At 32.3% G+C, this 17,465-nt stretch overlaps 1 protein-coding gene and 1 long non-coding RNA gene across 2 annotated transcripts; both read left to right on the top strand.

Moving 5' to 3' along the window:
- The first annotated feature begins 401 nt into the window (after positions 1-401).
- On the top strand, positions 402-5,073 carry LOC142538821 (uncharacterized). The gene is made up of 3 exons (XR_012818743.1): positions 402-532; positions 2,509-4,723; positions 4,799-5,073. It is a non-coding gene; the product is annotated as an uncharacterized LOC142538821 (long non-coding RNA).
- Positions 5,074-6,830: 1,757 nt separating this feature from the next.
- On the top strand, positions 6,831-11,098 carry LOC142539334 (geranylgeranyl transferase type-2 subunit alpha 1-like). Its single transcript, XM_075644735.1, has 8 exons — positions 6,831-7,008; positions 7,105-7,276; positions 7,470-7,630; positions 7,710-7,814; positions 8,641-9,435; positions 9,525-9,714; positions 9,981-10,167; positions 10,615-11,098. Exons 1-8 carry the CDS (start codon positions 6,893-6,895, stop codon positions 10,983-10,985), a joined length of 2,097 nt encoding a protein of 698 aa, XP_075500850.1. The 5' UTR covers positions 6,831-6,892; the 3' UTR covers positions 10,986-11,098.
- The last annotated feature ends 6,367 nt before the right edge of the window (positions 11,099-17,465 follow it).

Here is a 17,465-nt window from a genome sequence, read left to right as displayed (position 1 = left end):
TTGATTTTTAGTAATTTTAGTATTTTTCAACGAAAGTATTGATGTAACATTATATAGTCAGTGCTACATTGATGTCATATCAGCATCACATCGCAAAAAAAAATAAAATTACTATAAAAAAACAAAAGAATAACATATTGAAATTTATATTTAACAACATAGAATATCAAAACCGCAATAAGTCAAACATACATGACCAAAAATAAAAGCTTTTCCTTTTTAATAATCATTAATTTATCTTAATTGGTGCATTTATGACAACAGCACTGCACACGGTGTCATCAAACGACGTAGTATTCTATTTTTTTTTTCAATTGGGCTTGGAAAAATATGGGCCCATATTTCCCTCTTTTTCTCTCCATTTCACTTCATTTCCATCCATTTCACATTGTTTCGTTTGTCCCCTCCACAAATAGCCATCAACTCTCTCGATACATCTTGTAAGATTTCTCACTTGACACTAATGACAAGCTTCAAAATGTAAGAATTAAGGGTTCTTTTGCTTCCAGTGCAAGTTCTGGTTGCGTCAAAGGTTAGTTTCCAAATTTTATTTTTGTTTGAATTTTCAATTTTGTCCGGATGTTGTCTCAGCTTTTTAGGTCAAAGTAGATAATATAGGTTTTAAATTTTTTAAGTTTTAATTTTGTGTTGCATCAGTTGCATTTGTTTTGGTAGTTCTTTTTTATGGATCAGTTTACTGAGGAAATGAATTATTGTGCCTGAAACTTGGATAATCTTGGATGTTATGTTAATGGGAAAATTTGTGTTGCGCTTAATCTTTGTCAAAGTTACACGAATGTAATGTAACATTTGAAAAGAAAACCACAGAAAGTGGAAGCAAGCAGTATGGGTTGACCCGTACTAAATTTCTTCTAATTAACAGCTCTAGAGTTTAGAAGAAGAATTTGTTGTTGTGTTCTAGTTCGCTCGTGACTTGGTTAATCTTTTGATTGGTGCTATTCTCGTGTAGTTATGGTTTTATTATGGTGCCCAAGAAATAATTTGAGGTTCTTTGTCCTCTTCCCTTTTTATCTCAAATTTACAGATATTTTGTGCTTTGTCTTTTAACAACGGTTTCTTGTAGGCTCAAAAAACCCGCTCATAGACAACAATTTCTTAAAAATCATTGTCTTAGATATGTCTACGAAAAAAACCGTTGTCTATGAGTGTGTTTTTTGGGCTACAACAACGGTTTTTAAAAACCGTTGTCTATTAGTGTGTTTTTTTTGGGATACGACAACTGCTTTTAAAAAAACGTTGTCTATGAGTGTGTTTTTTTTTTTGCTACAACAACGGTTTTTAAAACTGTTGTCTATGAGCGTGTTTTTTCTAGGATTCCACAACGGTTTTTAGAAACAACAACGGTTTTAGTGAACCGTTGTGGATTAGCGAATTTTTTTGGAGAAACCACAACGGTTTTAGTCAACCGTTGTTAAAATAGCGACGGTTTTAAATATAAATCGTCGCTAAATTAAAATTGCGACAGTTTTCCCAAACCGTCGCCGATTTCAAATTAGCGACGGTTAAAAAACTGTCGCTATTCGCGACGAATAAATAAAAACCGTCGCTAATAGCGACGTTAATACCAAAAATCGTCGCTAATAGCGACAATTATACCAAAAGCCGTCGCAAAATAGTCTATAAATACTCGCATTTTCGGTCCATTTCCTCCCACATCTACAATACATTTTCCATCTTTGGTACGATTTTAGTTTCGATTTAAGGCAAGTTTTTTCGTTTCAATTCTTAGTAAATTTTTAATTTTTATTTAAGATTATGAATTTTTGGTACAACGACGACAATTTGCTAGAAATTGCTATTGAACATGTTAAAGAGAATCCTCATTTGTTGAAGGCTGTGGATGTTCATAAATATGCGTAAGAAAAATTTATTTTACTTAAAATATTAGCGACGGATTATGACTAAACTGTCGCTAATTAGTGACATTATTATTCTAAACCGTCGCTAATTACCGACGATTTAGTTTAAAACCTACGCTAATTGTCGACGTTTTTGTGAAAGCCGTCGCTAATTAGCGACTGTTTGTAATAAACCGTCGCTAATTTTAGCGACGGTATTACTTAAACCATCGGTAATTATAGCAATGGTTTATTCAATTAGCGACGGTTATTCATAATCCATCACTAATATTTTAGACGGTTTCCATCGCTAATTGAAGCTACAACAACGGTTTAAAACCGTTGTCGTAGAACGCACTTTCAACAACACTGTCAATTACAACACTTGTAATCCGTTGTCGTATAGCGTTTTTGTTGTAGTGTTAAACTTCAAATCAGAAAATATTTTGTTTATTTCGAGTATGTACCTTTATCTGAAAGCAAGAAATGAAATTTTGTGTGTGTTCAGATTTATTTAGTAGTAGCTGTGAAGGGCATAGAACCTTCAAAGACATATTATCTTAGTAAATTGAAACTGATTTTGCAACCTTTTATAAATACTGAAAAACGTGGAATGATCTTTAAATTCACTTTATTTATGTTTGAGCAGGTAGAGATTTGTGTCTTGCTGTGAGGTGGCAGCCTGGCGGTTTTATGCATTTTAATCATTATGCTAAAAAATTATAAATACATGACACTACATTTTTGCATAGTTCTTATACGCTCACGTTGTGGATTCAAGTTCAAATATTTAACTTGCAACAAAATCAATTTTATATTTTTCAATTTCTCAGTTTTGCATAAGATGTTAAAAATTATTTCGCACCATTTTCATGCATATGTTAATTGGATTTGTTCATATATGTGGAAGCGCTCAACTCAACCAAGATTTGTTTTGTAATATGTTCATGTATAAAGACAAAAATCTAATTGATCAGCAGAGTTTTTTGATGGATTGTGGTTCAGATATTGATTCAAGACTAAGATTGGTATGAAATTTGACAGCTTAGATGAGACTTGGAAGTATTGGGTTGAATATGGTGGAAAAACTGGATTTGGAGTTGGGAAGCATTATTTAACTAGAACAAGAACACTAGATTCTTTGACACTCAATCCTCGGGTTGAGATTCGAACAAATTGTAAAGTAAGATTGGGAGTGTCATTTGACGATGATAAGTATAAAGTTACTGAATTTATCAAAGAGCATAATCACCCGCTTCATCTTCAAGAGGTAGTTCACATGTTGGATTCCCAATGTAATGTTACAGAAGTTCGGGCCTATGAGATTGATTTGGCAGTCGATGTTGGGCTTAAACAGATTCAACTTTTCAATTGATGAGTGGACATGCAGGATGAAGAGATGGTCTTGGTTATACCATGTTGGATGCTAAAAACTATATTCGATCCAAAAGACAAAAAAATATGGTATATGGAGAAGTAGGTTGTCTGATGTGATATTTTCAACAACAATTATCTAAAAAAACCATCATTTTATCATGCTAACCAGATGGATGTGGAAGAACAGATAACTAATGTTTTTTTGGGCCGATGCAAGAATGCTAATTGACTATGAGTACTTTGGTGATGTTGTGCCACTCGATACCACGTATTGTACGAACCGTGCACACCGACCACTTGCTATCTTCTCAAGTTTCAGTCATCAAAAAAGACCTCTTACTATCTTCACAGACCAAGATCAAGCTATGGCAAAGGCTTTGAATGAGGTGATGCCTGAGATATTCCATGGATTGTGCACATGGCACTTAATGCAAAATGACATCAAGCACTTGGGAAACTTGATGAAGGATGGTTCTCATTTCTCAACTGATTTTAAAAGGTGCATGTATGGTATATATGATGAGACCCAGTTTGAGGAGGCATGGATTGTCCTACTAGCACAATATAATATTCATGAAAACACATGGCTACAATCCACTTATAGTAAAAGGATAAATGTGCATCTTGTTACACGAAAAAGGCTTTTACGCTTGTATGAGGAGCACACAACTTAGTGAAAGCATCAATTCTGATATCAAGATTTGTATGAAGCCCGACTTAGACATAATGCAATTTTTTAAGCAATTCGAACAGGTCTTAAAGAACAAACGATACAATGAGCTAAGGAGTGAATTTGAGCACGCCAAAAATTACCGAGATTAAAGCTAGAGAGTTCTCCTATGTTGCATCAACTTTATGAGATTTATACCCCCACGGTCTTTAATCTATTTCAAATGGAGTTTGTTTTGTTCGCAGCTGCATACATAAAATATAAAAATGAAACCCAACCATTATTTGAATATGTTGTTGGGCTAATCGATATGGATGGAGAATGGAGAGTGACATTTAATCCTAACACCAAGATGATTTCATGTAGTTGCCGAAAATTTATGATGACTGGATTATTGTGTTATAACGCTGTGAAAGTATATGATGTCATGGATGTCAAAATACTTCCAGAGCATTATATCTTGAATAGGTGGACGAGAAAAGCTAGGATTGGAGTGGTACACGATTATATGGGCAACGAAGTCAAAGAAGATCCTAAACTAGAAAGACCGGAACGATATAGAAAACTTTGTATGATGCTCGTAAGGCTGGCGACCGAGGCATCCGTCCACTCGTCAACTTTTTCTCTGGTGCATATGGAAATGTGTCAGACAGAAGTGAGCCAAGGCAACAATGATTGTGCCAGGACATCATCAATAGAACCTTCCATGGTACAAGCAAAAGGATTCAAAAAAAGAATTTGTGCGAAAAAGTCGAAACGATTGAAGAGTTGGGTAGAACTTCAATCAAAACGAAGAAAAACAAATCCGAAAATCAAGGTAAATATATTTATTATTATTGACCATTTATGGAAACCAAAATTACCTAAATTATTTTTTTTACAATCATTGTAGGACCATGATGAATTGCCTATATCTTATTCAGTACCGTCCGTACCTCGTGCATATGTTCAAGCAGTTGGGAGACAATTCAATTTCACCAAATTATTGACGGTGTGAACTTGAATGATATATATAAATTTTTTGGTGTGTCAAAATTTTAAGCAAAAAAATTTCATTCTTATAAGGTGAAAAATATTTATCATGATATGTATTATTGTTTAATGTAGGCACCACTTGACCATCCCCAATATTCTCTTGAAGCCATGGATTTCAATGGAGATATATCTAACACATATTCTTGAATTGTTGTCTTTATTTTTGAAGGTATAATACCATTATTTGAATTTAATGCTCAAAATGCATGAATAAAATAATTTTTTTGTCTATAAACTAAAGTTGTTTTATCATAAATTCATAATACTATTTCATTTGTCAATCTCTAGTTGCTTTGCTTCACCGTTTTTGTCGTTATTTCTATTATTGTGTAACTAGCTTAAATATTTTTTTTTGCTTAAGTGGGATCTTATTAAGAAAATAACAGTTGATCCTCGTACTTTTTATATGTTTTATGCATTTAAAAAATAAATGACGTCGTTATTTATGGTTAAGAATTTTATATGCTACTGTATAAAAATATTTTCCTGATACTTATTAAAATAATCTCACGAGGTTCGTGAAAGTGTATTTTTCCAAATGCAGCTCCTTATTAAAAATATTAGTAGAACGACTCCTAATATCACACATTTATTACTTGAATTTGATATTTAGAATTTTTTGGGTGTGTAAAATTTTAAGTTAACAAGTAAACATTTTTTTTAACAAATAAACATTTTTTTTAAGGTCGTAGTGGAATTTTTTTCGTAGTATGGAAAATTTGTAAACAAGTAAAAATATTATTACTAATATAATAATATCTAATTTTAAAATAATTAATTTAACTTAAGAGAAATAAATTATATACATTATATCCTATAATTTTTAATTTTAAAAGTGATATAATTTGGGTTGTGTTTGCACGCTAAGAAAAAAAAACTTAAAAAATTTATAAAAGACAAAAAAAAAACATAATAACACAACGTAACACAGTATACAGTGTTGTTGTACTATGCACAGCAGAGCATCGGGGCCCATTAAATCTAAGTGATGTTATTAATTAACTTTGGTGTCTTTTTAGTTAATGTCAATATATAATTTATGTTATTTGCCATTTAACATTTTAAAAAAAGACTCTATTATCGTAAATTCGCCGTCACATACACAGAACTATGTGAATCTTTTTTAAATCTTATTGAAGTTCAAACGATCCTTTCACTCCTCATCTAAAAATTATTATCAAAAAACGAAAGCATATAAAAATTAAATAATATGATTTTAAATTTTAATATAATCTCCAAACTAGGCACGATACATGTGAAATTTTACCTATTTGGAGTTTGGACCCTTCTAATACATTAATTTAATATATAGTAAATAAATAACAAATTTTTAGATTTTCAAATCATGTGTCTAAAATCAAATGAATATGATAAATAAATATACGAAAGAAGATCGAATATTATATCTATCTGACCATTGAAATGATTTATTATTCTTTTGTTTCTATGTTATTTTGAACTTTGAAGCCTCCTGAGCATCCAATGAGAGTTGTGTTTAAGAACTTCAAACGCTTAAAAACATTATCAAACTATCATTGAGTAAATATGAGAATTCGAATGTCAAAAAATAAATATGTATCTCAAAAATTTAAAGTTATGTTTCACATGCATATTTTTAGATTGCGGTCGGCTGTTCAATTTTGTTTTCCTGGCTGAACTTTCTCACACGCTATACAAATTGGATCCAATAAATCTCGTGGTTCTTGTAATATACCACTAATATACCAAATTTAATATCAAATTATGTGCATATATTTTCTCCTAACTTAGAAGATGTATATATTTTTATAGTTTTAAAAGAAATGAATTTTCACTAAATAAAACAATTAAATAAATATAAAGTAATGGATCTGATTGAAAGCCCAAAGGTAGCCAAATATGATGGATGCGAGCCCAATAACATCTCAATTCCTGCCGAAGAGTGAGCCCCGGAGCGGCAGAGGAGACGAAAATGCACGGAAGACCGCGAAAACCCCCAACTCAAGAGGAGCAAGACGCTTCAGCTCTCAAATCCGATAAACTTCGTCATCTCCAATCTCAGAATCTTCACTTTCACCGTAATAAGATGTGTGTAATATTATGCTGTTTATGGTTTGCGAGGATTCGTTGTGTTAGATGGATTTATTTTTTAAAAAGTTTCAATTTGCTTGATTTGGGTTTCAGATATACTAAAGAAGGTTTGGAAATCAGTGCCAAGCTACTAGAAGTGAATCCTGAGCACTACACTTCTTGGAATTATCGGAAGCTCGCTGTACAGCATTTCATCGATAAGCAATCGGAGAATGCTGCCGAATTTGAATCGGTTCAGTCGATTTTAGATGAAGAATTGAGAGTCGTAAGTTGCGTGTTATACTAAAATTGATGTAGTTTTGTTGTAAGACACCATGATATATAGTTTTTCAATGCGATCCGATATTAGTTTGAATCTCAATTTGGTTTTCAGTGAAGTTTTGTTCATATATTATGGGTCGTAGAATTGAATACTTTTGATGGAGGAACTTCTTCTTAGAGCGTGAATTATGATTTAGGTAGAGACCGCGCTGAGGACGAACTTTAAATCGTACGGGGCGTGGCATCACAGGAAGTGGGTCCTAAGCAAGGGACATTCATCAGTGGATAGGGAATTGCTTCTTCTGGGAAAATTCCAGAAGCTTGACTCCCGAAATTTTCACGCATGGAACTACAGGAGGTGAAGTACTCAGGTGTCTGCACAGGATCATGATTTGTTGCATTTATTGATTTCGGATCTTGTGGGCATAATCTTGTAGGTTTGTGACAGCATTAAAGAAGATACCGGTTGAAGAGGAGTTGCGGTATACAACAAATATGATTAACGACAATTTTAGCAACTATTCGGCATGGCATAACCGGAGGTGTGCAACCTTGCCTCTTTAATTCACAGGGTCCACTATCCTTCAGCCATTTATTTATCTAGGAGCTAGTTTATTCTTTTGGTTATCTTTCCTGTGCGTTCCAGAGCCAAGCAGGTGTTTTATTTGTTGAATGGTACAGTAAAATTTGCAGACCTCTTCAATGAATTTTACTTGTAACCATTGTTGAGTTTTCTCTGTTCGAAGATTCTGCCAACCAAAAACAAATGTGTATGCTGTATCTAAACTTTTTTAGTTCCCAATTCAACGATATTTTAGCATTATTTCACCAGCAGTCTGGTTCTTTTTAAACCTCGAGTATGCTTCTTTGTTCTTTCCCAAAAAGGAAATATAGTCATCATATTCATCCGTCACTGGCCCTTCTCTATCATGTCTGGTTATAATTTTCCTGCAATTTACAACATTTCTTGTAGGAGAGATAATTGAGGAGAAAGCAAAATTTTTATTTGTTTTTGACGTTTTATCCACTTTAGAGTATTACATCTAAGTGCAAAGCAGCGGTAACAAGTTCTAATCAGCCTAGAGAAAGTGGGTGTAGAGTGATTCTTTGAGACATTGCCATTTGGTAATTTGGTTAAAATATTTGGCGTTCTGTCAAACTTATAATGCTCTAAAGATGATGTTAATATTGCTATGTTATGCTGATTCCGCATAAAAGGTAACTTTATATTGCTCCAGAAATTTTTGGTGTAAAATAACTTCATTTAACCACAAATGTATAGCAAGAATTCATTTCTTTATATTCTGATAGTTATTTTATGTTGCATGATTTAATCTTGTGTTTGTTTCATAATCCATCTTTTTTCAGCTTGCTTTTGTCTAATCTACTGGAAAAAGGAGGAAACGGATATTCTGAGAAAGGGAGTGTATTAAGAGAGGAATACGAGTTCGTAGTTCAGGCTCTCTTTACAGACCCTGATGACCAAAGTGGATGGTTTTATCATCTATGGCTTCTGGAACAAACAGCAATATTGGAGCCGTTACTGCTTTCTTCTTGGCCTTCACATGGCTCTAAACTATACATATCAGCTAATGATTACTCGAGTGATCAGAGATCATCTCCAATCTCGCATTTTTTTTCAAAAACTAGAGAGTTCCCTTTCATACTATGTTTCAGTGAGCCGGTGGATGGTGTAAGCTCTTCTACAGTCGGTATCGAATGTGATTACCTTACTAGTAGTGAACTTACATGGACTCCGCTTTCAGCCGATGGATCTGGTTTTGCCCAAGCCTGGTCGACTTATCTAAAATTTTCTGATGCAGCGCATACTTTAGAAGCTTGTCCTGTAAAGGTTACTGTTGCACACTTTCAGGGTATCATTAACATGAGTGGTACTTCCTGTAGTCAGTCTTCTCATTTATTTTTTTCAGTGCATATACCTTCTCATGATCAAAATCAAGCTGAAGAGCAAACAACTGACAGAATTTCATGGATAGAAAAGAATTTTTGTGTGTATGCTGCAGAATCTCATGACGCAGACTTGCTTCACTCACTTTGTAAAGTAGAACTGATTAGGCAGAAACCTAATGATTTTGGATGGAGTATGAAGGTCATAGCGGATGAAATAGATCGTTTCCGGGAATTGTTGTCATTAACAGAGTGGTAAGCTGTATCCAAGCACGAGTCAATCAATTATTTCTTTAACAAATATGTAGTTTTACTTTTTGCTTATTTCTTCTGTTTCCTTGTAGTAAAATTGGGAAGCTTAGCCTTGCGAGACTGCTGATGGCAAATAATTCATTGATGTCAGTCAGTTACTCACATGATAGAACTGATGTTCATTATGAAGAAATTCTTTCACTTTATGATGACCTGATGAAGATTGACCCTTCACATATTTGTTACTATGAGAATGAACGTAGTTTAGTGTTGTTGAAACAGGTTAGTCTCTCCTTTTCAATGAGAATCATCATCAATCTGGACCCCAAAACAAAAATTTAGACACCGGACAACCTTGTGAAGTTGGATTAGAATCATTTACTTTTTTCCAATTGAGGAAGATTCTTTGTCTCTGATGTGCTTTGATATCTTATAGTTGATTCCAAATCGTTACATTATGCGTTCTCCATGATTTTGTATCGAATATTTGGCCTCAACATGAAGTATTGCTTCTTGGAACTTAAGATAATCTAGTAATTGTTCTGCAGATGACCTCGAGTATGGGGTCTTTGTTAAAAAACATACACCGATACCAGGAGTCAACACCATCGAGTCTCATTTTGTATGCCTGTTTAAGACTGAATGGTCTCTCATTATCACGAATTGGGAGTATGGAGCAATTATTGTGGGTTCAAATGTTAGATCTCAGTCACAATAAAATTCAGTCAACTGAAGGTAATTCCCTTGTATCCATTTTACATCTTTGGAGCATATATTTTAGATAGATTTATTGTTTTGACAAGCTTTAGTGAGATTTTGTATTTTTTTCAAGTTGATGTGTATGTTTAGTGGACTTATGGTGCAATGGAGGTAACATTTATTGAAGCAAAAAAAGAACTACAGCTTAGCCTTACTCTGCGATTCATCTGGTGGTGAAAAAATCTCGTCTATTTAGATACTTGGGAGTGATCAAAATGAGTTTGGCAATGCAATCATAAGCTTGACGTATTCAGATGGATCATCATCTAGGATAAGGGAGCGATGATGTGGCTGCATAATGAATCAAATTCCAAGATATACATTTCACTCTCGGTTTAATTAACGAAGCAGATTTAATTATCATAGACAAGGAAAGATGAATGTTGTGATTGTTGCATGACATGTACTCCATTTCTTGAACAGGGTTGGAAGCTCTGCAGCTGCTTTCCTGCTTGAACCTGAGTCACAACAAAATTTGCAGTTTTACAGCTCTAGAAACCTTGCGATTGCTAAAGTCGTTGAAAGTATTAAATATTTCATACAACGAGATTGGTGCTCATTCCATTGACACGAGAAGGTATCTGTTTTCTTCGCCTCTAAATCATGCATTGGGAAGCGACTGGTCCGGTGACATTGAATCTTTCGAGCACTGGGATGCGTTCTTTATTTTCAAGGGCTTGAGTTTGATACAATTGGAGATTATGGGAAATGCAGTGGTTAATGATCAGTTGAAGGCATTTTTAGTTAAGTTAATGCCGTCACTGAAGTGGCTTAATGGTGAGAATTGCAATTAGGTTCATGTATTATACATATACGATCCAAGTATAAAGTAGAATATTTATGTCTTCCACATTTCAATTATAATTTATTAGAGCTGAATTGGATGATAATGCAAATTAAGTTTGTACTTTGATCCTAACTGTTGTTTGTTTTGATTTATAATATGGTGTTTGGGAATTTTGATTCAAATCCATTTGTTGCACTTTATTGTTTAAGATAAAACCTTTGAGGAGCAGGAATGGACGTCTATCGAAAATTGGATTTGGGTTCCCTTTCTGACAAAAATTTAGAAATACTTTGTAATTGTAAATTGATTCGGAATTGCGTATTATATGTACTTATAATAAATATATTATGTTTTTTTAATTTAATTTGTGCGAGTAGTTTTTGTGTTTCTAATACTTTTTTTTATTTTTATTTTTAAAAACATTGGGGACTATGGGTTGTTATGGTGATGGGGTATATTTTTGGGAGAATTTATTTCTTACGCTAAGATTTATTTTTAAAATCAAAATGCATGTAAAGCAAGGATATATGTTATTTTTTTTATTTTAAATACATATGAACCAAATAATTTTGTTTGAATTGTTTAAACTAATATATTATTATTTAAGTTATTATTAATACAAGAGAATTGTTATTTGTATTTAAAAAATTCATTCACACTCTATTTTATTTTTTTATAGCTAATATTTGTAATATCTTCAATTATATGAACGTAAAATATGTAAATTTTGTAATATTATATTATATTAGAAATAAAAATGAACGTAAATATATAGATTCTATATCTAGAAATATGGAAACAATATAATACATATATTTTTAAAATATATTATACAAGATGATTTAAAATTTAAAATTAATAATTTTAAAAAAATTGAATGACCAAGTTATTTTTTCCTTAGGATAATAGCAATGATATGGATTGGAAACGAATGATTATATAGTAAACTTAATAATAATGATACTAACAATACTAAATAATATATTTATTATAAGGACAATAACCAAAATTGTGGTTTTAAAATAATAACAAAGTTAAAGTATAATATCATATTTAAAAAATAATTATAATATTCACAAATATCGAAAATAGTACATACACCGTAATAAAATAAATATGAACAATAAGTTTTAACATTATCAAAACGTATAATATAATTATAAAAAAAATAATTGCTAAAATTATTTTTTGAGATGCTCGTATGAAATTAGTGATACAATCAAGTTTTACAATAAGTAGTCAAGTTCAATTAATATCACTGCATCATTAATTAAATTTATAAATTAGTTATGATATCATTATTTTTAAATTTATTATTATCTCATTATTCATAATCATTGTTGAAATTTTAGACTAAATAAATCAAAATTAAGTAAAGGAAAACTCAAAAGAACGTTCCGCACACCAAGGAAGACGCTGAGGCGGCCCAAAATCATCAATCTTGCTGTATGATTAACGAGTAGATTTTTGTGAGACGGTCTCACGAATCTTTATCTGTGAGACAGGTCAACTTTACCGATATTCACAATAAAAAGTAATATTCTTAGCATAAAAAGTAATATTTTTCATGGATGATCGAAATAAGAGATCTATCTCACAAAATACGACTTATGAGACCGCGGTTTTACCATGATTTATTTGTCATTATCGAAGATTTCAAATCCATCAATCCAAACGCGATCTCAAAGATATTTTTGTTATCTTATAGAAGCAATACTTAGAACTTCAAATCCATTATTACACATAGTGTTTCATGTTAATCATGATCAAATTCATCTAATAATGATGTCATTTGAAATACATTATATTTTATGTAAATAAATAAAAAATATATTTAATATTTGATATATCATTTCATTATTTACGATAAAACTATAACTTAAATGCACTTATTTCAAATTCATCTATCCAAGTACACCCTTTTAAGTCATTTCAAAAGTAAGTCATAGATTCACATGAGTATCATTTTAATTACATTTCTCAAATACTATTCCAAATAAAATATTTATCTCAAAATAAAAACTATAAACAACCATATGACTATGGTTACTGAGATGAACTTGTATAATTGTCTCAAGACTGCATTTAAGTGTTAATTTTTAGCAATAAAGTTTCACTTGTATCAATAAATATTCACTCTTATCAATATGTAAAACTTTATTTGATCTTAAGGATAAACTCTAACCAGTCAACATTTTAACACCAGTCTTAAATTAATTCACATTTCAAATGTGCCTGACCCACAAAATCAAATCCATCTTTTCTTGTATCCTCCAATAATTAATCCATGTAAATTATCCATGAATTCCTAGATTTTTTTAAAAAAAAAAAAATTGGTCAAAAAACTATGCTATCTAATACCCCTTAAAAAAAACTATGTTATATGATACCTTATAGATAGGCCTATCAGACCCAAATCAGATTTTGGACCTCTGGCCGGCTGGCCCATCCCCAACAAAGGTAGAAGCTTATGACAGGCCCATGTATTATCCTATAAATACCAGTTTTGAGTGTCCAACATTCATATTCAATATATTATTTTTCAGCAGCATCCTTAGCTGCTCTCCACTTATATCCTCAGTCTCTGACTTGAGCGTCGGAAGAGCTACGTCGGGACACTCTCCCGGCTCCCTTCTAACGATCTTCTTCGTGATTTCAGGCTCAGGGTAAACTCGAAATCTGCGTATAGACTAGTCTCACTTACTGAAATCGGACCTTAAATTCCAAGTGAGAATCACTATCTTAGACTCCTCTGGTCTGATTATTTTTGGCTCAAAACTTTTCAATATTTCTTCTGGAAGTTCGTCTGCTATAACACTTAAAGATCACTAATGTGTCACGATATTTAAGTTTGTCTTCTATATATCTTATGAAGTATTTAATGTTTTATTTGGATGTAGATTTCATTTTTTGATGGGCTCGAGAAAAAGTTTCGAAATTCTAAAAATAAAAATTTACTTAAATTGTTGGTTGCATGAACTAGTAATATTTTCATAATATATCTGAATTAAATATTACTTAAATAGTTTCTCATATTTGATGAGAGTAATTAAATTCTAGAAAATTCTCTTTATTTACTTCAGGAATTTCCTCGAAATTCTCTATTTCGAATACTTTATTTTGATTCCCAGTCTTCAGTTTCATTTTTAATTTCTCTTTGAATTTCGAGGTTTCTTCTTTCGATAATATTCAACCAAAGCAGGTGGGATTCCTCTTTTAAATAAGCCGATAGTATAATGGTGGTGATATCATTTAAAATATGTTAACTTTTTTACTTAGTAAGTTAATCTAACGTGATTAAATTTTTGAGTATTTTTACCAAAATTACCATAACTAATAACTAACATTTATAATCAATTGTATTTTTTTGACTAGTTTATCAAAATTGACACTTAATATAGTTTATAAAGCAACAATTTCCTTATTCTAATTTACAATTCAATTATAAGTAAGGTAAAAATTTGTGTAGGATGGTCTCACGGGTCGTATTTTGTGAGACATATATCTTATTTGGGTCATCTATGAAAAATATTAATTTTTATGCTAAGAGTATTACTTTTTATTTTGAATATCGGTAAGGTTGACCCGTCTCACGGATAAAGATTCGTGAGACTGTCTCACAAGAGACCTACTCAGTAAATTAATCATATATTTTTTGGTAATGATAATGACATTAGAACCATATAATTAATAATCATAATTTTAGAATCCATTTAGGGAATAAAAAAAACATGTGTAGCTTTCTGATTGGCAAGCGAGAGCAATCTTGATTTCACAAATTCGAAATATTATTTCTTCTATATTCAACTTTCGCCTTTTAATATAGTCAATTTGACATACTCCATCGTTCAATTATGTTTTTGGGATTTTCCACCATCAAATGAAATCAAAACACTCATTTTGCATCATCTTATATTTTCAATCGAAATCTTTCCCCGAATATCAAAATTAAAGAAGTAATTTTGTCAATTAAAATAGACGATTAAAAGAAATTTAATAAAATGAGTTTTCATTCTCTAAACTTGTAAAAGTAATAGATATATATGTATATGATATATTTTTTTATTCTCAATACAATACTAAATAATATAATAATAGAAAAAAAAACTTCGATTAATAGTAATGTTGTTAGGATCGGAGATATGTTTAGAGAGAGTGAATAAACACTTTAAAATATTTTGCGATTAAAAGAGCTACAATAATTTGTTCTTTAAATGTTAAAAAATGAACCAAGCATCGAGAACTTAAATCGAGTTTGATTTTCAAATCAAGCGGAAGAAACTCAAAATAATCTATCTAAAACCCAATTAATCATTTCATAAAGCATTTAAAAATATGAAAGTTGACTTATCTTTTGTCAAGACTATAAACACAATCTTTAATGTCTTTGTGTGAAAACTATCACTCAACTATTCTTGAAGCTCAACTCTCTTTTGTGTGAATGATTGTTTGCGTGAAGAAATTAATGTTGGAAATTTTAAAAAAATTTAGAGGTTGAATAAAAAATTATATGTCTCATGAATGTGGGAGTGTCTTTTGGCTCTCCACATTCTTGAGTTAATTGAAGAGTTTTGGCTCTTCATGTTCTTGAGTTAATGGGAAGATTAATTGAGTTAATTAATCTTGCATGATTCTTGGTGTGCTTTTTGGGGCTTATAAATAGTGCGTTCATTTCCTCATTTCATACACATGAAAATTTTCTCTCTTTCAAGCACTCTTTTGCATTACATATTGTTGTCTTTCCATTTGGCATCCGTTAAATCTCGGTGATAAAGTAAAGGTACGTTTTCAGTTCGCCGTAGTAGTGTCTCGTGCTAAGTCACTGCTGGTTGTTCCGTTGTATCCTAGGAAACAGACGTCCGCTGAAACCTCGAAACACATACCGGAGGGGGCGAATCTGTTTTAAGGAAACTGTACACACTATAGGCTTTGTTTTGGTTTTGCTTTCTTTTACATAATAGTCATACTGTAAACATCACACTTCTTTTGGTTATTGCTTTATCTCTACAAGTTGGTTTCTACGCTACTGTTTTTAACAATTTATCTAACAATTAATTCATTATAATTTCTCTCAAATTCATCCTCACACACAAGGAAAAAACTCACATTAAGATAATATATCTATTTAGACTTTCTTTCTTAAGCTTGTTCTCATTCTAACTTGTTTTTCTTTTATATAGGCCATCCATACTTTGAATCCTCATCAAAGTTTGTTGTTTGATCTTCAAAGTATTATAGTCATGGCCACAAGAAATGATATAGAAGTTAAATACAAGAATATGACCGTTTGGAAAAGTTATGTACTGTTTCTGACATTGAAATAATAATATTTGACTTTTTGGCCTCTTTTTTATATGGGACTAGCAGAGGGACTTTCGGAGCTGCGAGTGGCTGGAATTTCGGAGCCATTCGGTTGGATTTGAGTGGCTTGACTTTGAGCTGCTGGATTTTGAGCTAGTCTAGATGGTCTTTTCTCTTGGTTATAACTCTTGATTTATATCTCTTGGATTCCACATTTAGAAGTTGTAAGAGTTAGCATGACTGCTAAATTTTTGAGTAGAGTGCAGATGCTTGAATTGTGTTGGAGTTTCAAAATTGGAATGCGCCCAAAATTGAGTCAGTGAAAAGTTGGATTTTAGACTCTAGACTTCGAATAAGTGGTTTTTCAAAAAGTTTTATTTTGCATAATTTGAACAAGCTTCGTAAATCGTTATATCTGTGATATCTGATTGTCGATCGAGATTATGATGAAACCACAATCATTGATGGATTAGGCTTGGAGTAACTTAGTAAAACTAATATGTGTGAGACCTGGCAATCCATGCGAGTGTCTGAGAAGAAACTGGACTGCGCCTTTGTTTTTGTGCATCCAGACCACCCAATTAAAGTGGGGCTATACATAATCATCAACGATTGCCGCTTGGCTCGCAGAATTCAGATTTTCCACGCCTGGATTTTCATGATTCTCACCACCTTCTGTCGAAGGTCCATCATTCTGAGGAGGCTCAGATTTTGGCTCGCTAGAGTGGCTTTCCCTTCCGCCTCTGAGATGTGTTAAAGCCCGTAGCCAAACCCCAAATGCAAGTTTAACCTTATCGGTCTTTTCATCAACACAGTCTCGGATAGTATGCCCACTCCCTCAAGCATAGCAAAAATCCGGTAAGAGCTCATAAAAAAGCATTACAATAATATCTCCCTCATCACCCACGGTATTGATTCAAATTATAAATTCGTCAAAGATCGAGCAACACTTATGCATACCAGGATTCTAGCAGATCGTCCCAAGAAAGCACCATTATCACCCGCGTCCAATTCCTCTACACAGCCTATCTATCGTCCCACTTTGGTTAAAAGGTCCTCTTGCATGAGAGCCAATTGTAGATTGTGACACTGGACCTAGGTATTAATCTCCTCGAATACATGGAACTAGGGTTTTGCCAACCATGTCGTTCCTTAAAGATCACTAAATTACGGAAGAAATTCCAGG

The sequence above is a fragment of the Primulina tabacum genome, chromosome 3 (assembly GCF_025594145.1).
Source record: "Primulina tabacum isolate GXHZ01 chromosome 3, ASM2559414v2, whole genome shotgun sequence".
Classification (NCBI taxonomy): domain Eukaryota; kingdom Viridiplantae; phylum Streptophyta; class Magnoliopsida; order Lamiales; family Gesneriaceae; genus Primulina; species Primulina tabacum.
The sequence above is the reverse complement of the archived record's forward strand: the minus strand, read 5'-3'. Positions and strand labels throughout refer to the sequence as shown.

Excerpts from the sequence above, each read along its gene's own strand:
- LOC142539334 (XM_075644735.1), top strand. The coding sequence starts at position 6,893 with ATGCACGGAAGACCGCGAAAACCCCCAACTCAAGAGGAGCAAGACGCT. Across the intron at positions 7,815-8,640 it reads TCGGCATGGCATAACCGGAG|CTTGCTTTTGTCTAATCTAC; the intron begins GTGTGCAACCTT and ends ATCTTTTTTCAG. Across the intron at positions 9,436-9,524 it reads TTGTTGTCATTAACAGAGTG|TAAAATTGGGAAGCTTAGCC; the intron begins GTAAGCTGTATC and ends GTTTCCTTGTAG.